At 46.1% G+C, this 22,888-nt stretch overlaps 1 protein-coding gene and 1 long non-coding RNA gene across 2 annotated transcripts; both read right to left on the bottom strand.

Moving 5' to 3' along the window:
- Positions 1-1,905: 1,905 nt before the first annotated feature.
- ACTL6B (actin like 6B) lies at positions 1,906-11,451 on the bottom strand. The gene is made up of 14 exons (XM_069063260.1): positions 11,268-11,451; positions 10,572-10,648; positions 10,101-10,266; positions 9,363-9,463; positions 8,758-8,855; positions 6,965-7,059; positions 6,744-6,850; positions 5,043-5,132; positions 4,661-4,722; positions 4,126-4,240; positions 3,785-3,865; positions 3,560-3,655; positions 3,217-3,303; positions 1,906-2,241 (listed from the first exon to the last, which is right to left on the bottom strand). The coding sequence occupies exons 1-14, from the start codon at positions 11,290-11,292 to the stop codon at positions 2,161-2,163; spliced, it is 1,281 nt and encodes a 426-aa protein (XP_068919361.1). The 5' UTR covers positions 11,293-11,451; the 3' UTR covers positions 1,906-2,160.
- Positions 11,452-12,890: 1,439 nt separating this feature from the next.
- On the bottom strand, positions 12,891-20,617 carry LOC138142222 (uncharacterized). The gene is made up of 3 exons (XR_011163383.1): positions 20,486-20,617; positions 19,536-20,097; positions 12,891-13,028 (listed from the first exon to the last, which is right to left on the bottom strand). It is a non-coding gene; the product is annotated as an uncharacterized lncRNA (long non-coding RNA).
- Between the last annotated feature and the right edge of the window lie 2,271 nt (positions 20,618-22,888).

The following is a 22,888-nucleotide window of genomic DNA, read 5'->3' as shown; positions in this document are numbered from 1 at the left end:
CTATTTTCCCTTTGGCCTTATTGACCTTCTTCCTCCTATCCAGCCAGATAACCCCAATACCTTTTCTTGTATCCCTAGCACACTCATGCTTTCATTTCCCTACCTGCTCTAGCTGCTCCTTTCTCAAAGTCCCTGATGCCTTTTTTGGAATCCAAGAGAGTCTGTCCTGAGGCCCACACAGGAAGCCTCACTTCCCAGCTACCCAAGTCCAAGCAATCTCTGTACTCTGGCCTCCAGTTTCTCCTGGGCGAGACTCCATATCCTGTTATACATTAACTTGTCTCATTCCTGTCCCCCATCCCTGTCCCAGCTCTCCACCTTAGAGGGGTCGTCTGGTTAGTGACTATGGGTCTGTCTTCATCCCAAGCGATGGGATGTATAACAAGTGTCTGTGTTTTAATATCACAGTGACATGGTGGACAGATGGAAGAGTGTGCTCTGACATCCAAAGCCTTGGTGGCACTTTGGGGGTAAATATTCTTTTAATCTTTTCATCCTGCCCCCTTTTGCCCTTTTAGGATGGGTCCCTGGAACATATTCTACTCACTTCCACCTTTCTTGGGGGTGGAAATGGAAACTCATTTACCCACCTTATTCACTCAGCTCAGTGATAGTGTCTGACTAGGCCAGAGCTATTATTGCTTTTGCTGCCATCCAAGGCTGTTATGAGGCTCAAATTCCTTCTTGTTTTTACCCACTTGTTCTGTACAAGTCCTCCTTTCTCTTCTCCCTCTTATCTTTAGTATCATCTCCCTCCCTCCATCTCCCATTTCCATTAGATGGTCTTTTCCTTACCACAAGCCTGAGTCCGGACATCTAGTTTCTATCTCTTTTGGAAGAAGCCATTGGTCCTTCCTTGCCCACCATTCCCCTACCCTTAAAAAAATTGACTGGCATACTGGTTATGTGACCATGGGCAAGTCATTTAACCTTTTCTGTGCCTCATGCAACTTTCTGAGACTAGGAATTATAGCACAAGTTGCTCATCTACATTGGAGATCAAGGCAAAAACAAAACAAAATATAATGTAAAATAATAATAGTAAGTGGATACAATACTGAACCTATAGGGTAAGGACATATGGGAGACTCATCTTCCTAAGTTAAGTCTGGCTTCAGACACTTCCTAGTGGTGTGACCCTGGGCAAGACTCATTTGCCTCAGTTTCCTCATATGTAAAAATGAGCTAGAGAAGGAAAGGGCAAATCATTCCAGTATCTTTGCCAAGAAAACCCCAAATGGGGTCATAGTCAGACACGACTGAACAACCACCACCAAAACACTTCTATAGTGCCTCCCGTGTGCCGGGCACTGTGCTAAGCACTTTCCCTAGGAGGTAGGTATTATCCCCATTTTATAGATGAGGAAATGGAGCCAAACAGATTTACTCAAATGTCTGCTAAGTATCTGAGGCTAAATATGTACTTAGGTCTTTTTTACCCCTGGCCCAGCACTCCATCTGCCAGACCACTTAACTGCCCAGAAACCAAGTTAAAAGGAGTAGGTAGGGTAGACTGAGGGATAGATGTGAAGTCTCTCCTGGGCAGCTTGAGGAATGCATGGGAGAGGCTGTTCCCTAAGCTTTTATGTGGGGGCAGGAGTTTATCATGGAGAAGTCTTTTTTTTTTTAAGCCCTGGTTTAGGTAGCCTCTGCCTTCCTTTTGACAGTTGCCTCCATGAAATCCATCTCCTGTGCGAGATTTGGTGTAACTCCAGGATCATGAGATCTCAGCTAGAGGCAGAAAGGACCCTGCACCTCCCCACCCCAACCCCTCCAGCCTTATCCTCCCCAGAAATTCCACTTTCTGGCTCTCCCCCCCTTCCCTCCCCAGGAGTCCTCTACTCTGGAGCTAGATGATTTTTCTTTCTTTTTTATTTTTTAAAAACTTTTTTTTATTATTTGCCAAACTGAAACATCACAACAGAAACAGTAGAGTGGGTCTAGTGGAGATTCCTCTGTGTGTAGGGGTGGGGGTGGGGGGTGGTAGGTGTGTGTGTGTGTGTGTGTGTGTGTGTGTGTGTGAGAAAGAGAAAAAGAGAGTGAGAGTGGGGAGGCATCCTCTCCCAGTGGTATTTGGGGGAAAGGGGAATTGGGAAAAGCAGGTTGGGATTCTTTCTCCTCAGACCCCCTTTTCCCTCTCCCCACTCTGGGCTCTGCATCTCAGGGGCACTTGCGCTCCACACACTGCTTCCCTCCCTCCTCATACTCCTGTTTGGAGATCCACATCTGCTGGAAGGTACCCTGGGAAAGGGGAATACCTCAGAACTTGTAGGGAAAGGGAGATTTCTTCCCAGTTCGAGTCCTATTCTCTCTTATTCTGGCTTAGAAAGCCATCCCAGCATATCTCCTGCTCCATTCCCTGTAGTCCAGTTTTTGCCTTCTTCTGTCTTGGCCTCCTCCCTCACTCCCAGATAGGAGGCCACTGTCCTCCCTCCCCCACCACATTCAAAGAAAGAATCATTCCTCCTCCTTCCCCAGTCTAATCTATCCAATCTGTGCTCTGAATTCTCACTCAGTTTTTGCTCCCTTAATATCCCTTTCCTTTTTCTGCACCTTTAATCTATCCCTCTTCACTCCTTCTTCTTCTTGGCCCTCAAGAATGTTTAGGTCTCCCTATCCTAAAACAAACAAACACAAAAAACCACAAATCTATCTATCCATTCATCCATCCATTCATCCATCTGTCTATCTGTCTGTCTGTCTATCTATCTGTCTATCTGTCTGTCTGTCTGTCTATCTATCTATCTTTCCTTAATTTTATTAACCTCTATAGCTACCATCTCACTTCAATCCTCCCTTTACTTTCAGACTTCTAGGAAATAGCTGCCTTCATGACTGCCTTCAGGGCACCACCTTCCTGAGCTCCTCCGCCCTTAGCATAACAGCTTCTAGCCCCACCCTCCTACTGCAACAGTTTTTTCTGGGGTTACTAATAATTTTCTAAAGGCCAAGTCTGCAAACATTTTTGTTTCTATCTAAACTCTACCTGTTACAGTAGTCTCCACAAAGTAGACATTTGTAAGTGTTTGTGGGATTGGGTTCAGGTGTCCATTCTGTGCAAGGCAATGTTTGGTGTTCTATGGTATTGTGTTCCTCCATACCCTGACCCTTTCCTAAGACCCCTTCTTGCTACTCTATTTTCCTAACCATTTTCTCCACTCTGAACCCCACCCCGTTCTGCTCCTTTATCCCATCCATTTTCTACTCTCCCCTTACCAGGGAGGCCAAAATGGAACCCCCAATCCAGGGGCTGAACTTCCGTTCCATGGTGCTGTTGCTGGCAATTAGTTTCAGCCGCATGCTCTGTAAGGAGAGAGGTCTAGGTTGGGGAAGTTAGGACATCCAGGTCCTGGGAAGGCCTGGTGTTGGGGAGGGCCTGGAGCAACCACATGGGAAGAAAGGAAAAAGTAGGGATCTTCAGATGGATCATCCACCTTCCAAGAAGGATGAATGCCTCAGACCTAGTCTGGCCTAGAGGAAGAGAAAGGGGATGGAGGTAAGGTGGCTTGGGTCCTGAAAGTGGAGAGCCAGGATCCCTGGGACCTAAAGGGATCCCTACCGGGGGTGTTTTCTGGGAGAGTTCTCGGTTGAGTCGGTCAGTAAAACCTTGCAACAGTGTGTTCCCTCCAGTGACGATGACACTGCCATAGAGACCCTGTGGGGTATGAGATGAGGATGAGCTGGTGTTGAAGAGGTGACTACTGCCTCAGTCCAACTCTCCTTTCTCTTTTTCTTCCTGCCATCTCCCAGTCCCATTCACATAGGCAATGGCAGCTTCACTCACCGGTCGAATGTCTATGTCACACATCCCAATGCTGGTAGTTACTACGTGGCCAACTCCCAGCATGGTATTACCTGACAGACCCTGAGGGAAGACAAGACATCTGGAGTTACAGCCGTCCATCTACTCATGAGGCATCCCCATCACCCTGAGGACCCCACTGCCCAACTCCCATTTCCTTCAAGATCCCAGGGTCCAGCCCCACCAGGCCAAACTCCCCTCTGGCCCCAGTGTACGGTCCAAGGCCCATTCCCCTCAGGACATCACAGGACCTTCTCATCTCAGAGATCCAGACAAGTAGTCTCCCAGTACCTCCCACCCCCACCCCAGGACTCTGGCCCCACCTTGACATTGGAGGGATCAAACAGCCCTTCAGGGATTCGGAGCCTCTCAGCCCCATAATCTGTGTTGTACCCATTAGGCATCTCATAGTGCACCGTGGGCATCTGTGCAGCCACCCTGCCCAGAGCATAGGGAAAAATGATGTTAGTAAGTAGCTGGCCAGGAAGAGGTGTTGCTGGGGAAAACTAGTGGAGGTGAAAGGCAACCCAGAGCTGTTAGTGAAAGATGAGTATATGGGAGTGGCCCTAAAACTCTGAGTTCCTGCCTTCCTCTCGATCTTAGCTTCAAACCCCTTTTTCACCTCCCCTAGCCTTGTCTCAATCTTGGATGTGTGTGTGGGGAGGGCCTGGGGAGGTAGGGGTGCCCAGAGCCTGGAGAGCGCATGTAAACACACACAACACTGGCTTTTCCACTCCAGACCCTGTAGTTTTCCTCCTAAGAAACAGGTGTTCTTCCCCACCAATTACCCTCTAGGAGCCCCAGACATGAAATCCCAGCCAACAGTCCCAGACCTTGCCCCTAGAGAATCTCACTTACTGCTCATCATAAGGAGAATCAGAGACCTGAAGCACAGAAGCTTGGAAATCCTGGATCACCTCCTACTCTCCAGGGATGGATTGAGGAAGATAGGAATCCCTGAGGCCTCAGCCCAACTTTCCCCTTCCCTTCCCCAGGGCTGGGAAGTACTATAGGGACTTGGGGAACAGGGGAAGGAGGGACCAGGAAGGAAAGGGAAACCTGGAAGAGAGTGTGGAAGGGAGTTCTGGGGGCAATAGCAATGACAGGGCTACAAGTAGAAGTCTGGGTCAGGGTGGGGCCAGGGCGGGGAAGAGGAAACTGCCCAGTCAGCAGGAATGAGAGGACTTTGGAAGCTGGGGGTTGGAGTGGGCAGGGAAATCAAGAATCTCAGGTGCCTCACATTGCACATGTAATTGTGCCAGGACTTGGAAACCTGGGGTAGCTTCTCCTTTTTCTTCCAATTTGGGGGAGCTCCTTCTCGGACAGGCTCCTGTGGTGGGTGGAGAGTTACACACTAATCATCTCACTTTATTCTCCGTAGGTCCTACTTTTTCTGCATCTTGGCTTCCTTTACCTCTCCCTGACTAGGACGAGCTGGTTTTGGGTCTACATCATCATCCAGTCTATAAAATTTGCCAAGTGCAGTGAGGTGGGGATTAGAGGCTTTGTTATCACCATTCTACAGAAGAGGAAACTGGAGCTCAGAGGAAGTACCCATAGTCAAATCACTAACAGGTGGTTGAGGGAGAGGGGGGTCTGACTCCAAGCCTTGTACTCTTTCCATTGCCAATGTCAAACTGAAGAGTCCACAACTGTCCTGGGAACTCTGAGGGCGAAACAGTGACAAGGAGCTTCAAAAGTCATCCACTGCCTCCCACCTTGCACTATTTACTCCCCCATGAAAACCTTAAAAAAAACAACAACAACTAAAACCTCTAGTTTTTCTGTGAGTGAACAAAAAGATGGAGTTCATCCCATCCTGCCTCAGCATAGAGTCAAGAAAGGTGTGAGAACACCCTTATTGTCCAGTATGCAGGGGGGAAGCACTCTACCTGACATGCCCAAACAGGAAACAAAAACTGGAGAAATTCACTGGGAGGAAGAAGATTGGGAATAATTGAGTCTCTTTAACAATGGACTAGAAATCAGATTTAGGTTCTGGTCTCAGCTTGTTTACCAACTCGCTGAGTGGCTCTGTTAAAGCCACTTCCCTTTTCTGGGTCTCATTTTCCCATATGTAAAGGGGGGAGGGAGTTGGATTATGTGATTTCTAAAGTCTGATTCTCTCCTTGTGTCTAAAATTCCATCATAAGAGCTTCAGTCTTTTGGGTTTTTTGAATCTCCTGTTAGAATAAAGATGTCTTTATGATCAACTGCTAACTTCTTAATGTTGTTGTTCAGTCTTGTCTGACTCTTCATGCCCCCATTTGGAGTTTCCTTGGCAAAGATACTGGAGTATTTTGCCACTTCCTTCTCCAGCTTATTTTACAGATGAGGAAACTGAGGCAAAAAGTGTTAAGTGACTTGCCCAGGATCATACAGCTAATGTCTGAGACCAGATTTAAACTCAGGAAGATGAAATTTCCTGACTGCAGGCTTGGACTCTAACCACTTCACCACCTAGCTGTATCTAACTCCTTAAAAGGAATTAGTTAATTGAAAGTCAGATGGAAATCAAGTCTCTGAAGGAAAGGAATGGGACACAGTAAAGGAGCTGAAGGGTCAGGGAGACAGAATCTTGAGAGTCAGCAGAACTAAATTCTAGTCTTATATCTGCCACTGATTAGGTGATTATGAGCAAAGGTACTTCTCTCAGGGCCTCTATATCCCCCATCTTTAAAATGAAAGGGTTGGACTAAAATAGTCCCTCTGGTTCTGATGTTCCATGGTTTTATAATTTCCCCTACAGAGTACAAATTCCTTAAGAGCAGGAGTTGTTTTCTGTCTTTGTATCTTCCTATGTTTGTCAACAGTCAAGTAGTAGGAACTTAACAAATGTGTTTTGATTGATAGATCCTACAATTCCATGACTTTGATGACATGATGGTTTTCTGATTATCTGAGAGCTTGATGGTTCCTTTGCTCTTGCATGGATTCTTACCTTTGCTGCAATCATATAAGGTGGAATGATGTCAATGGCCATTTCCTGAAACAGCTCTCGGCATTGCATAGAGATGAAGTCCCCAGCCAAGGGTGACTTCACGATGCCTGATAAGCAAGGCAGGGATTGGGGTGTCAAACTTCAGGGATCTGGCCATGGGATTCCCTACAATGCCACCATCAAACAGCTCAACCCCTGATCCTTCCCCACCAATGTCCTACCTTGCTGCAGGACATAACCATCATGCACAGGGATGGCTGTGGTGTGGGTGGCCCCACTGTCCAGCACCAGGCCTGTTGAGCGCCCATTTGCAAAGCTGGACCAGTTGGAATAAGTCAAAGAGACAATAACAAATTGAAGATGGTGCTGAAAGAAACATCCCTCTGACTCCTCCCCCAACTGGTCAATTTACAATACTCATCAGCCCTAGGCCTATCTCCTGACCCCTCCTTTCTGGTTCAAATTTCACCTCCTCAAGAAAGTCTTCCATGAATCCCCCCAGCCTCCTGAGGTCTCCCTCCTCTAGGACCTTAAGAGTGTTTGTTGCCAGTACGACTCATTGAATTCTGATCACACCCAACACATACACACAACATTACTAATTTGCTTTTCATGTCTCCTCAACTAGATTTTAAGGTTCCAGAAGACAAGGATTTTCATTCTTACTTATCTGTATACTTATTTCAATGTTTTTTAAGGTCGGTAATTTTCACCCACACAGATAACAACTGCTTTCTTCCTTGGTAAGTGGCTTTGGGGAGATGTTGTGGCCAAATCATTCATTATTCTACCATGTTTCCCCGATAATAAGACACTGTCTTATTAATTTTTTTGGAAAGAAAAACACCAGAGGGCTTATTTTCAGGGGAGGGCTTATGTTGTCCTGCCTCAGCTCTCCTCCGCGGCACTGCTCTCAATGGCGCCAGCAAGCAAATCACTGGGGAAGAACAGGATGACGTGCTCACTGCTGCAGCTCTGATTGGATGCAGCTCGTAGCGTGGGGTGCATTTCACCCGGGGGAGGCATATAGAGGGTGCCATAATGTAGCGTGTAGCACAGGGGATCACCTTCACTACAGTAGCAATCTCAATAGGGCTTATTTTCGGGGGAGGGCTTATTATCGGGGAAACACAGTATGACAAACTGGAGGACGAGCCTCTCAGAACTTAGGCTGGTGGTTCCTAGACTTGTTTTTGTTGTTGTTGACATGTGTCCAACTCTTCGTGATCCTGTAAACTGTAGCTTGCCAATACTGTCCATGGGTTTTTTTGTTTGTTATCTTTGGCAAGGATACTGAAGTAGTTTGCCATTTCCTTCTCCAGTGGATTCAGGCAAACAGAGGTTAAGTGACTTGCCCATGGTCACACAGTTAGTAAGTGTCTAAGGCTGAATTTGAACTCAGGACTTCCTGACTCTAGGTCTAAGTACTATTCAATAAGCCACCTACCTTCCTATAGATTCCTAGACTACATGCAGTTAATTGCTAGTGAGTCAGGGCCCAGCCATTGACTTCTCTGGGTATTATTTGCTAATACATTCTTTGACAATTTTTTAAGTCACATTCCTCTTCCCCCTTTCCACATTTTTCTACCATTCCTTTGGTTGGGTCACTTCTTTGTCTTATTATCCCCTTTCATTTCCACCCCCACCTCTCTTTTTTGGGTTTTCCTGCCTCATCTTATTCTGAGGGGTGGGGGGTAGGGGTAAGGATGAATTATTGTGAGAAAGGAGCTTCTCCTTTTCTTGTCCTGATATTCTGCTGTCCTTGGGCATCTCAGCTGTTCAGGCCCTTTCAGCTGGCTATTCCTCCAAGAGGAGTCAAGAGGGGTTAGGAGAAAATGCCAATGCTTAGTCCTGTATTATAGGATGGGGTTTAGCTCCCTAACCTTGGAGGATATTCACTGCACCGAATCAGGCCCATACTCAGCTTGCTTCATCAACCAACTACCTTCCTCACTTGTTGCTCCCAGTGTGCCCCCATGACTCCCCTTTTTGTGGCCAGCCCAGGGGATACGCGGTGAGCACTGCTGTCTTGCACAGGAAGAAGGCAGGAATGTTGTACTGTTCAAACATTAGCTCTGTGAGTTTTTCCCTTTTGGCTCGGGTGTTCCACTATGGGAGGGAGGGGAGAGAGGATAAGGAGGGGTTTAGGCTGGAGATAAATACACTAACATGCACACATGCAGAGTAATGCACTAACATGCACACACATATATACCCAAATGAACATGTTCATAAACACTCACACGTAGAGTGCAGAGAGGCCAGGACCAAGCCAACTAACATAAAAATGATCTTTACTGTCAAACCTCCTCCCTACCCCTCATGAATAAGTCCTATCCCCATTCAGAGAGATATGGGAGAGGGGTGTATGAATATCAAAATGAAGAACACTTGTGGAGAGGGTAGGTGGAGAAATGATAACTGGAGGAAAGGGAGAGATAGGGTTCAGTTTTAATGAAGATTTTGAGGGGGGGAGAGAGATGGGGTTGCTAACTGGAATCCCAAGGCTGGGGTCAAATATAGAAATAAGGTGACAGATGAAGGATTCTGGGATAGGCTGGTTAAGATGGAGGACAGATTCCAGAGGCAAGGGGACCCAGAAGTGGGAGTACGTACCGGGGCCTCAGACATGAGTACAGGGTGAAGATTTGGCTCCGATTTGACATGTTTGCTGTAAGTGTGATCCAGAATGGCCCGGAAACACTCCCAGTCCTCAACTGGGCACCGGGAAGGAAGGAGGAGACAGAGACATGGAAGAGGAGGAGTGGTGAGAGAGGAAGAGACAGATATGTGGGGAAGGAAGACAGAAGAGGGAGACAGGATGATAGTGAAGAGAGAGGAAATTCAGGAAGAGGAAGACAGAGGGAGATTCAGAGAGGGGAGAAAAGGATAGAGAAAAAGAGAAATACAGAGAGAAAGAGTGAGAGAAAGGCAGATGTTTCGGGGGAGAGACAGTAAATGAAATGAAGAAGGAAATAGAGACAGATAGGAGTGTGTGTCAAGGTGTTTGTGTGAGAAAAAGAAAAAGACACACAGAGGTGTAGGCAAGAGAGGTGGGGAGAGAAGGGAAGAGAAAAATGGGGTGGGGGTAGGCCTAAGTAGAAAAGCCAGAACCCTTTCCCTGTTCTATGGACTTGGGAAGTGAGTACGGTTGAAGCTGGGGGAAGGTGGGGGGCAGAGAGGAAATAAGGAAAATTGGGTTGCCCTGGGACCTGGTGAGGGGAGGTCCAGATCAGCTTTGGAACAACTGGCTGTTTCTGGGGTGGGGGTTGGTCAGGGGCATACTGTGAATGGGACAAGGTCAAGGGCTGCAGCAATAGTGTTCCTAGGACTGGAGATTGGGGTCTCCCTTACTCATGCCATTCTTGAGGGGTGACATGACCTCAGCCCCATCCCGTGGCACATGCAGGGCATTGGTGTCGATGTGGAATGTTTTCCCCTTCTTCTCCTTCTCTCCATCCAGCTCTAGGCCACCCCCCTCCTCCAGCGTCAGCAACCCTACTGTAGTGGGGAAGTCAGCCTGGGGGAAGGAAGGGAGAGCAGATTATCTTTTCCTTTCCCCACTTTACCTTATATCCCCAAACAATCCCTTCCCAATTACCACATGCCTTTGTTCTTGCCAAACCCATCCCCTTCCCAGGGCTCAAATCACCATTCTATTGAACCCATATTAAGACTTTTCCAAACTATCCTTTAACTCCTCCAAGGTGTTAATCTATGAAGGAAAGGGGTGGGATTCTGGGGACCAAGAGGGAGAGAAATAGGAGTTTTGTAGACTTTAGGTAAGTTTGGGGGGGGGGGGGGGGGGGGGGTTGGAAGTCTCACCTTGGGGCAGTCCTCCCCAGCATACCCTGCTCGAACTGAGAAGGAACCTATGTCAAAGACCAGAGCTCCAACTTCATCTGTGTGTGTGTCCAGGGGGAGGAGGGAGGAGGAGGAGATCTCAGGTCAGAGCAGAGGGGCTTTTCCTCCCGCAAACCCCACCACAGAAGACCCAGGGAGAAATGGAGTCAGGGCAAGGGGACTCTTTCCCCTCCCCCAAACTCCACCTAAGAGAGGCCAGGTGGACATGAAGTCAGAGGGGAGGGAGGAGTCTCCTCAACAAATCACAACTCAGATGGGCATTGGATCATCTGTGGGATTTGAGGGAACAGTAGGAACATAGACACATTAGGGAGATTTGTGGAATGCTGGACATGGAGGGGGCAATTGTATGTGCGGGGTGGGGGAGTTCCTAGTATCCACAAGATCTGAGGTTCTGGGATAGGGTGAGGGACTGTCTGGGAGAAGGGTATAAGAGGTAGTCGGTGAGCTGCTAATACGGGAGGTGGAGGAGCGCTGAGGGCCCAAGGGAGGGGAGGAGTGCTCGAAGAAGGCTGGCCACCGGACACTTGCCCTGCAGGTATGAAGCTGGGAGCTACCAGGAATGGAAAACTGGGGCTGCAGGAACTGGACACACCAGGCTAGGGGTGCGGTGCGGAATGACCTGGCTTGAAGGCCAGGGTATCGGGGCTTGCTCACCTCCCCCGTAGACACCTCCGCTCATGGTGACTGCTTGCTTCCACTCCGGTTCCCGTTCCCGCGGTGGTTCCAGGCGGTGGACCCAAGCAGCAGCAGTGGGATCAGCACCGAGATAGCCGGACAGCTCCAGGGACCCAGGAGGTGGGGAGAGGGTGCTTAAGGACTCGCCAATCAGAATACCGGATCCCCCACCCCCACTTACGCTTCCAATTGGTGGGGAGCGCAGACAATAACCCAGGCCGCCGCTTCCGTCTTAAAGGGCCAAGTGCCCCCAGGAATTTCTGACGGGGGGAGGGGGGAGGAGGAGGGTGATGGGAGGGTCGAGGCTGGAGTCGGCTATAAAAAAAAAAAGAGAAAGGATAGAGGGGCCCTGAGGTGAGAGTGAAATGTGTGATCTTTTGTCCTAGGCTAGGTATCCTGGAGGGCTCTCACAGATTTCAATTGGACTGAGCCTGGAGTCTAACAAGCCAATGTGGTGCTAACACAGGTTCAAGAGAATACAGAAGGCCAAAGGGTTCGAAAGAAAGCCAGGAAACTGAGAAAGAAGAAAGGGAGGGAGAGATGGAAGAAGTGAAAGGGAGAAGAAGGAAAGAATCAGAACTGAAGGATGGAAGAATCTTCTTCCTTTTATTTAACTTTTAACTTGGTGATTCTTAACCTTTTTTTTTTTTGTGTCAAAAACCCCCTGGTGAACTCTATCTCAGAATGATGTTTTTAAATGCATAAAATTACAAAGGAAACCAACTTTGTTGAAAGTGTGTGTATATACACACTATACATACATACACATATGTGTAATTATATGAGTACATACACACATACAAAATTCAGAGACCCCCAGGTCAAGAATTCCTGCAACTGAATTGAGGTCTGTTCCTCTTTCTGTCCATAATGTCTTTCTGTTGGTTTTGGCCTTTTCAAAACCATGAAGATCTCTCCTTGTTTGGCTTAGAAAATGATTTATAAAGTGAAAATCAAGTGGATAGCTCAAGTGATTGATCTTGGAACCTTGATTTGGCTCTTCACTGTCCACTCCTCAAAGCACACCAAATTTGGTGCAGATGCTGGAGCACTGGAGGTTGTTTCAGTAAGAAACCTATAGAAAAAAAATTTTTTTAGGGGTGGCCAGATGGCTCATCGAGTAAGAGCACTGGCCCCAGTGTCAGGATGACCTGGGGGATCGAATCCGGGCTCAGATACTTAGCACCACACCCAGAAATAACTGGCCGTGTAACCTTGAGCAAGTTATTTAACCCCAATTGCTTAAAAAAAAAATTTTTTTTTAGAGAATTTAGGGGAAATATGTCTTAAAATATTTGGAGGTTTGTCATGTAGAATAGGGATTAGACATATTCTTGGACTCAAAGGCTCAACATGCTAGCTGGAGCTAAAAGTGGCCTTAAAGGTCATTGAGTCCAACCATCTCATTTTGAAGATGCTGAAAGTCACTGGACTGGCACAGTGTGATAAAGCTGGTGAGTGAGGTGTGGGATTCCATTCTAGGTTTTCCTAACTCCAAAACCACTCCTCTCTCTTCTACTCTATGGGAGCAATGGGAAGGGGGAGGTAGGAGAGAAGAAAAAGACACAGAAATACAGAGAACAAAACACGAAATATAAATATGACACCAGCTTCAATAGCTCCTTTAATAGAAATTGTAATACTGTAACTGGATTAAAAGGCAATGGAATCTTGGGAGTGACAGTTGAAGAAGGAACATCTTAGGAGACTTAGATTTAACTGTTCCAGAGAAGCTGTTACCTGTGAGGGGTAAAGAAATGACAAAAGAAAACATACTAGAGAGAACCAAATTTAATCCTTCTAAACATGAAAACCAAGAATGTTTTAATTGGCCACTAGGTAGCACAGTGGAGCTGGGTCTAGAGTCAAGAAGACCTGAATTCAAATCCAACCTTGGACATTTACTAGCTGTCTGACCCTGGGCAAATCACTTAACCTCTACTTGCCTCTGTTTCCACACCTAGCAAATGGAGATAATTCTTCCTTGAAGGATTGACATGAGGATCAAGTGAGATACTATTTATAAAGAGTTTAGTGCCAGTGGCCTGGCACATACTAGGCATTTAATGTTTGTTTTTTTTCCTTTTTTCCTAATCTGGATCCAGAGAGAGTTGCAAGTAAGGATTATCTTCCTAAAATTGAGAAGTAAGCAGCTGTAGAGATCCTTAAAGATGAATTTGAATATGAACATTTTTGATAGCCGACAGTTTAAATATTTATGTCTTTGTTTTACTGTTTTGTATTCATTAAAATAGCCAGCAACCTTAATGTTAAGCCTAGATGGGGGAAGGAAGATAAAATAAATAAAAAATAGAATTATGGAAAATGGGTTTCTCCAGTTTATTCAAAAAAGAAAAAAAAAACTTCTTAACAATTAAAGCTACTAATCACTAGAATTCGGCAAAGACCAGATGATCATTTGTTGAGTACTTTGTAGAAGGAATTCCTGTTCACGATAAGGGTTGATTAATTTACTTCTAAGAGACTGAGATTCTAGAATGAGTCTGCTGTCAGCAAAGAATTGTATGTGTATACTGAATTTGTTATAGGTCCTTGGGGATTTAATTTTTTTTCTATTTTTAAAAATTAATTTAGTTTTCAACATTCACTTCCATAAGTTTTAAATTTTCTCCACCTGCCTTCCCTTCTCCCTTCTGGAAACAGTGTGCAATCTGATAAAAGCTCTACATATACATTCCTATTAAACACATTTTCACATTAGTCATGTTGTATATAAGAATTAGAACAAATGGGAGAAACCATGAGAAAAAACAAAACAAAAAAAGAGAGCAAATACTATGCTTTGATGTGTATTCAGACTCCATAGTTCTCTGGATGGGGATGGCATTTTCCATTAGTTTTTTGGAATTGTTTTAGGCCCTTGCATTGCTGGGAAGAGCAAAGTCTATCAAAGTTAGACATCGAACACTGTGGCTATTACTGTGTACAATGTTCTGGTTCTGATCACTTCACTCAGCATCAGTTCATAAAAGTCTTTCCAGGCTTTTCTGAAGTTCACCTATTCATCATTTCTTAAAACAGTAGTATTCCATTACATTCATATACCACAACTTGTTCAGCCATTCTTGGGGATTTTTTTAAGGGGATGGGAGTAAAAGGAAGAAAGAGAGAATGGAATTAGACTAGATATTCTAAGGTCCCTTACAGCTGATGTTTTACTGGCTCTCAGCACTTTTGTCTTTTAAAATATATGCTGCTTCTAGCCGTGTGATCTTGGGTAAGTCACTTAACCCCAAGTGCCTTCCAAAAAGCAAAATATATACTCCTTGTGAAGCAGGATTATTTCATTCTTTTCATTAATATTCATCTCTTTAGCTAGCTAAATTTATCTTAAATTTAAATTTATTTATAGTATCTAGCTCAGAGCCTTGTACATTTTAAGGATAGAGCCTGGACCAATGGTTTTATTAATAACAGAGAGCTTTAGGGTGAAGGGATTCTTCTGCCAATGCAGGTTGGTACCTTCTTTGTCTTGGAGAGTTGCCTAGGGCAATGGTGTGAAATTCAAAATAGAAATCATATTATAAAGATTCTTGCAGGGTGCATACTTAGGAAACCACATATTATTTATGTTCTGTTGTATTTTTATTTTGATAAATATTTCCTAATTACAGTTAATTTGGTTTGGGCCCAGTCCCATGTTGCAGGGTTACATGTGGCTGGCAAACCCCAAGTTTGATACTTCTGGCTCAGAGACAGTTAAGAGAAGTCAGGGCAGGTCTTGAACCCAGGTCTTCCTGATTTTGAGGCTGGCTCCTCCTCCACTATGCCACACTGCTCATAGCAGACACTTAATGTTGGCTGCTTTTGTTTCCTAAGCCCTAGTACATGCATTTATATGTGTAGCTGTGTAGTCACTTAAACTGGCATGACTTGTCCATGAGGAATTATGCATAATTTGTTCAATATTCATTCCACAACCATTTCTTAAATACCTAGCCTATTTTGTGCCAGGCAGCTGGTGATAACAAAAGAATGAAACCACCCCCCTGGCCCTCAAGGAGTTTATATTTTATTGGGAGAAAACAGCATGTACCCAAAAAAAATACAAAATATATATGTAAATTTGAGGTTCACAAATTTACTCAAGTTACCTCACTAAATAAGGTATGTATGCCCTAATGCCTTAATGAATAAGAATGAGTTTCAAAGGAAGAACTCAAGTGTTCTTGAATAGTAAGTGTTCAGACAGTCTAAGGAAACCTAGGGGTGATTTACAAACTATCAACTGAATTGAGAAGGGACATCATTCCAGAGATTGGAGCAAGTGCATACACTTCCTAAGAAGAAACTGCTTGGGGAGCAGTAAATTACACAAGGTTTCCAATCTGGCTTTGGCCTAAATCTCTCCCACTCCCTTTTCTGTCTGGAAGAGGACTTTGAAAAATAGAGAATCAAGAGGATTTTGGCCTTCCCATCTCCCTATAATCATCCAAGTCACAGACAGACTGGACAAAGATTCACTTTGCTAAGAAGAACTTGTTGAGCACTATATGAAAGGGAAAAAAGATCTTCCAACAATCAAGAGCTATAAGTTACCCCTTTGCTATGTGTGCTAAACTCAAGCCCACTTCCCCCTGATGTTTCCCCCACCCATAAATGTTGTCACAGATTGGGGTGAGGGGATGGGAGAGGATACTTTGTGCCAACTGTTCTTACTGTACCATCTTACTGAATACCCTCTCTCAAAACTACCACATGATCATGGTAAGAACACACCAGAATGAGGCTTGGCACTGACAGAATTAAGGAAAGGTGCTCTCCAACCTTTCAGGGATACCCCTAGAGCCTTGTGGGGATTTAGGAACCATTCTCTGAGGACTTGGCTAGTTAGGACAAGGTGGCACTGGGCACCTTTTGGTGGGGGAGGGGAGGTGTTGCATATACCAAGTACTTTCCCAGTGGTGCTAGTAAGGAGAGTGGGAGTGTGGTAGGGGATCAGGAAAGGCTATCTAAGGAAAGTTCCTTGAAGTAAACTTTAAAGGAAGCTAGAATTCTCAAAGGCAAAGGTGAAAAACATTTCAGGTAAGGGGTTATAAGCATGTAGGGGATGGGGAGAAAGAATGTCATGTACTGGGAAGAGCAGACAGGCAGTTTGCCTGGAAGATAGAATATATGAAGGGGAGTAATATTCAATAAGCCTGGAAAGGTAAGCTGGAACCAGATTGTGAAGAGCTTCAAAAGTCAAACAAAGGAGTTTTTGTATTTGACTCTATAGGTAAGAGAGAACCACTGGAGTTTCTTGGACAGGGGAGTGGCATAGTCAGACTTGTCTTTAGGAACATCTACTTGACAGCTGTGTGGAAGATATATTGGACAGAAGAGAGACTTTTGTCTCAAACAAAATGCTACCAAACTCATATTCCTGAAAAGCACCCTTCTGTCCTCAATCTCAGACATCTTGATTACTTGGGGACATGACCTGCTTTTGAGGACTCTACTCTTCACCAAAGATAGCATTGCCTTCTCCTGGTAGAGGGCTAGGAAAAGCTGACAGAAAGGGCTAAGAGACTCTACAATGAGAGAAGAGAGGAAGGTGACAGAAGACAAGAGATTGACAGGTGGTTAGTACAGACCTTTACCCACAATCCCCATATATTCTTGGTGTCAATACCTGTTCTCCTTTTTATTCCTCAAAGACACCTGTGTTTTCCACAATGACCATTGCAAAGGCTAAAAGTCCTGAAAGACCTGAGTTCAGGTCCTGCTTCCGACATATACTAGCTACTCAACTTGACTGAGCAAATTATTTAACCTTTCCAGTAATGCAGATAAATCTTTAGGACTATAAACTATAGGAGATGTTAATCTGTAATGGTGGCAGAGGTTCCACTCCCAAAATTCCCTAAATGTAATCTGAACCAAATATATGACCTTGTGTAACAATAGTAATTATAGAACATTTTCTCCACAAGCCTTGGGTGCACTGTCCCACAAATATACACAGTACCCATGAGAAAATCAGTAGTAGTAGTGAGGCCCATGTGTGGGTAAGGTAACTCAAACTCCTGGGTCCTTTCTCTTTTGTGGATTCTCACAAAGCTTCATACTTGCACTATCTAGTTCACAAAGTTGTGAAGATCAAATAAGACACCAAATCTTCTGTAAGCTATGGGATGCTAGACAAATGTGCTATCCTCTTATACTTAGTATTCCCCTGAAGTTTAGCAAGCTGCATATATAAATCATTAAGGGTTAAATGGCATGTAGAGATAAAGTAACAAAACCCTTTATTCACAGCATCTTTAAAGATTTATAAAGCACTTTCCCTCATAATGACTCTTTAAAGTAAAAAGTATTAGTTTTACTCAAATACTCTCATTAATAGAGACATTCCCTCCATTTATGGAGACGGAAGCCCGGCCATAAAGGACCTTAGGTTTGTCACAGGGGCCCATCCACTGCTGAGAGCTTTATTTGCTTAGGAAGTTGTGAGGATACAAGTGGAGCACATGAATGGGGCTCACGGGCTGTCCCACAGCTATCCCTCTCCCGACATGACCAATCCATCTTCTTTTTCAATCGGACATTTCCCTGAAAGCCTTTACTCTGGTTCTTCTTTGAAATTCCTGGTTTGTTATATGCTGCACCTACCATTCTGGGTGGGAGAAGTTCATTTTTAGCTCTTAGGAGACTGTAGTATTCCATGGCTTGCTTCTGAATAACATCAGTAAAATACTGATCTTAAAAAATGAACCTTTGCTTATTGGAGAAGTTTGGAGTAATTAAAAAAGCTGTACAATTTCCCAAATGCAATCCAATTTGCTCTTTTTCTGCTAACTATGCACTCAAATTATTATCCATTTGTATTGTTTGTCTAAGATACAGACACCCTAAGATACCCCTCTGAGGTAAGATACACATACACACACACACCCCCTCTGAGGAATATTAAGTACAGTATGATTTTGACTAGCATTATATATATACAAGGTGTCCCATGAGTCTTAATGCAGTTTTAAGCTTTAAGCTTAAAACTTTAAGACATACACATGCCTTTTATACAAAAAAAGGAAAGAGGTACAGAGAAGTTGAGTGATTTGCCCAGGGTTACAGAGTTTCTGAGGCAGGATTTGAACTCATTCCTTTCTGTCCAGCACTCTCTTCACCTTGCCACCCAGCTGCTAGATGAGCTAGGTGGTTGTCCACAAATGCATGTTCGACTCTGGACAACAGACCTCCATCCACTTTATTTTTCTCTATGGCAGCAGTTTTGAGTAGTTATGGACCTCTTCCAGGGAGCTATGAAATGTTCTGGAGCTTGATGCAAATGAACACAATGACAAGGGCAACCACAGCATTCACAGGGAATCCCTCTTCAGTATTATTATCCTCATTTTACAAAAGACAATGAAGCCTAGAGAACCCTGGTTGAAAGGTGTCAAACTGATCATTTGTACCCTCTCCTGGTGCCCAACAGGCTTATTAAACTGGGGTCCTAAGGAGTGACTTGCCCAAGATCATATCTGTAGTTTAATAAGCCTGCTTTTTAATGCCATTATTTCTCAGGCACCCACAACCTGAGTTACTCAAGTGAGAGCGCCGGACTTTATGGATGGTATTTGTGAACCAGTCATTCAATGGAAAGAATGCTAGACTGGAAAGTAAGCTGTGTCACCCCAGGCAAGTCAGTAACACGGCACAGCAATCCACTTACAACGGATTGTGGAGAAAACGTCTCTAGCTAAGGATCTGGCTACCTTAATGTGAGATCATTATCACTGCCCTTCCAAAGTTCTTTCTTTTACATGATCTCGGATGATCTCTATCGATTCTGTAGAAGAGGAAGGGTCACTATTAATTATCTTCATTTTGCAATGGAAACAAGTAGTCGGGGTGGAGACATGCCAGAAAGAGTAAAGTATCACCCAAGCAGTTAGAGGCAGGACTAGGTCCAGCACCGAGATTTCATTCCAATGGACTATCTCTTATAGAGCTGTATATAAAAAGGTAAAGTACAAATTTTCCAGTCTAACTCAGGCTAGGAATTTGATGCTGTTAATGCACCAGGTCACACAGCTAGTGAGCATCGGAGTCGATATGCAAATACGGGTCTCCCTAACTTCAAGTCCAGTGCTCTACAATTCACTACCACTCAAAAACTGTTTTGGGACCATTTTTGTAACATCATGGATTGAGAGCTAGAAGAGACCTTTCAGGTGAAGTCCAAGTTGCCTTATTTTACAGTTGAGGAAACTGAGGCACACAGAACTATAAGTAACTCACCCTGGGTCACACAGCTTTTAATGGCATTTGGCAGGATTTGAACTCAGGTCTGCCTGCCTCCAAGTCTATTCACCTGCGGAAGAACCCTAAGTGCTCGGAGCCGCCCTTCTAGGAGGCTCCTTTGTTCCTTGGTTGCCCCCGGCATCGGAACGCGGACGGCCGCGGCGGTCTCCCGGGCGGGCGGGGGCGCGGTCAAGATCGGTAATAAGGGCACCGCACTCCCTCCTCCCATTCCGGAACCACCTATTCCGGGAGGGGAGGAGGGGGAGGTCATGTGACTGCCGAGCGGCTTCACGCCCCCACCCCTCCTGGGCTGGTACCAACGGGACCAGTCCCTGGAGGGAGGTACTGCTCCGCTTCGAGGGCACAATTCCCTCCTTACGACTTCTTTCCGCAAGAAGAAGGTGAACTTGTTTCTCTTTGCCAGGTACGAACTAACGTCCGCGTCGTGCACTGCGCTTTTCCAAGCTGTGCCCTCCTACATCAGTTGGTCTCATCCTCTGCCGTACCCAGGGCGCGGCGGGCCACAGCGATCACGTCACGAGCGGGCGGGATCCCTCCGCTGCGGGGAGAGCAGTGTAGGCTGCACTCACTTGAGGAAGACTTTGAGAGATTCATCCGCCGCCGCCTCCGCCGCGGAGGGAGACAGGGACCTTGAGCGCGTCCCTGCGACCCCCCTCCCACCACAAAGATCCACCACCACAGGTACCTCCGCGGGCAAAAGGAGTCCCCCGTTCCTCTCAGAGCCCCCAATCTCTCCCACCCCCACCTCCCTGTGCTGGGGGAGCTTATCTTCCTTCCGCCTCCGGGGCCTGGCCTCCTGGGAGCGGACGTAACTCTCCGGCCCTCCCTCCTACCCTCTTCCCCGAGTCGTGCCCAGTCCGCTCCCAAACCCGGAAGTGGAAATGGGGGACCCTCGCCCCCCAAGAACGTTCCGCGCGCCCCCTCACCTCTGCCCAGGACCCCGTGGACCACGCCCCCGGCCGTATCCCGCGTTGGGGGTGGGGTCGTTGATTTGGGGTTGGGTTCCCTCGGTCCTCCTGCCCTTCTTCCCCCGACTTCTGCTGGCTTCTCTCTGTGACCCTGGTCATATTTGGGTGAGGGGTGGGGGAGACACTAATTCCTTCCCTCCCCCTCACCCCCTTTACCCTCCATCCAGTGGTTTCAGTTCCCACTCTTCGTACCTGGAAACTCCACCTCCCAAACAAGTCCAGCTAGTCCCCGACCCCCTGTCCAGCTACTTTTTTATTTCCAGAAACGCTGTAGGAGGACGTGGGGGGAGAGGGTCGAAGAATATTTTCCTCCTTTCAGTCCCTGGGAATTGGGTGTTTTACTCAGTTGCCAAACTCCCTAGTTCTTAAGGATAGGAGTCAGCCTTTGTGAGTGTCTGTATCCCACATTTGCCTCCCCCTTTTCAAACTCCCTTGGCATTTCCTGGACCCCAGGATTCTTTCAGGCTGAAAAAGAGGCTTGGAAGGATGATGGGAAGCATTCACCCTTTTCCTTCCCCTCCTTTTGGGGTGAGGCCTGGGCCGAGCCTTTAAAATGGGAGAATGGTTTTCTCAAGAGGTGTTTTACCTGCCTTTCTGTCTCCACTCCCTACCCCCTCCTCTCCCAGGATATCCAATGTGGAGGGCATCCTAATGGCCCAGGTATTGTGGGAACAAGGGAAAAGGCTGGTGGGGAGAAGGAATCCTAGTAGGAAAGTAGAAGCTGTAGGAAAACATGACGACTGATTCCCTTAAAGAGGAGGGTCTACCAAGCTCCATGAGGGCTCTGATTCCCAAAAGGTGAGGGACACTAGGTGACCAGCATCCCAAGAGCGAAGTAGAGCAGAACTGTGATATAGTGGAAAGAGTGATGGATCTGGGTTCAAATCTCACCTCTGATTTGTATCTTTGTGATCTTGGGCAAGTCACTTCCTTGGGTCTCAGTTTCTTTACCAAGGGAGTTGGAATGGTCAGGGGTTCTTAACCTAAGGTTCCTAAACTTGGAGCTTCACCAGACTGCCAAAGAGATCTGTGGTCCAAAAATAAAGTTAAGAACCCTTGGGGTATTTCAATAAATTTGTGGTTCTATGACCTGGGTCTGCTTAGAAAATTGGGGCCAGAATGCTTGAATCTCAAGGTAAATGGTACCGGGATGCCTGGTCCCTGGAGTATGGAAAATCAGAATATTGGATTCAGAGTAGAATGGAGCAGGATGCCTGGGTCACCAGAACATAGCAGGGCCAGAACACTTGGATCCTTAGCAGTGTGGTAGGATTAGGGCAGGCTTGACTGGGAGAGAGCAGTGCTGCTTCTCTGCCAGGAGTGTCTGTCTCTCTCCTTTGGAGGAATCTAATTACTCCTGAGTGGCTCCCTGGGGCTTTTGCTTGCTATCATTGAGTGCCCTGGAGAGGAAAGGAAGAATTTTTAAGGCCAAGAGACTGCAGGAAGCAGCCTGGGGGTTCCCAAGCCCCAGTTGAATAGCAGGATCACATATAGGAGACTAGTAGGGTGTAACTAGTTTGGGGATGATTTCTTGTTGAGCTGTCTCCAAGCCCACTATCTATGGACTTTAACAGAGTGCATGTAAACAACCACCCCAGAACCTGGGGAAGGACTGCTAGGCCCAAAACCCTTAGGTGGAAGCTGGAAGGGGATGGGTCACTGTTCCTCTTGGGACTTAGCTGGGGATGTCGTTGCCCGGGCTACAGGCAGTGGTGGGGCATTCAGCCAATGAATAACGCCAATGAGGTGTTCTTTGGATGACAGTTGCCTAGGCAACCCCACGAACTAACCCAGCCTTTTCGAAGTGGTGTGTATATATGTGGAGTGGGGGTTGGGGTTGGATTTAAATTGGCCCTTTTTCTCATTAGAATTTTTTTTGAGAGGGGTGGGAAGAGGAAAGGGGACCCTCCTTGCATTTTTCTTTTACTATTTCCTGGGTAACAGTGGGGCATGGAGAGTGGGAGGGGGCAGAAGTGAAAGGAAGTGGGATGTCTCTGTGGCTGTTTCAAGCTCAGTCCTGGCTTCCAACTCTGAAGGTTTGTGTCCAGTGCTGGCTCAGGAAGGGAAAGGACTGACACACTTACCTTATCTGAGTTGGTGATGGTGCAGAGGGAGAGTTTACTGCTACTTGTATGTATTTGATCCTTAGATTTCAATTTGATTTCCCTGGGCAGGAGGAGGGCTCTGAGGACACAGTTTATTTTCTCTGATTGGGGTGGGGATTGGGCGGGAGGAAGGCGCATCTTGTTCTTCTTGCCCTTTGGACACAGGCTCGTGTCCCCTGAATGTTTCGGGTACTCCAACCTCTGACTCGGCCCCCTCCCCAGATCTCCTTGGACCCTGAAGAGCTAACTGTATAGC

Source organism: Petaurus breviceps, unplaced genomic scaffold (genome assembly GCF_028583685.1).
Source record: "Petaurus breviceps papuanus isolate PSGF00001 unplaced genomic scaffold, PetGlider_PUasm1.0 90537, whole genome shotgun sequence".
Lineage (NCBI taxonomy): Eukaryota > Metazoa > Chordata > Mammalia > Diprotodontia > Petauridae > Petaurus > Petaurus breviceps.
Note: the sequence above shows the minus strand (reverse complement) of the source record. Positions and strands in the feature narration are given on the sequence as shown.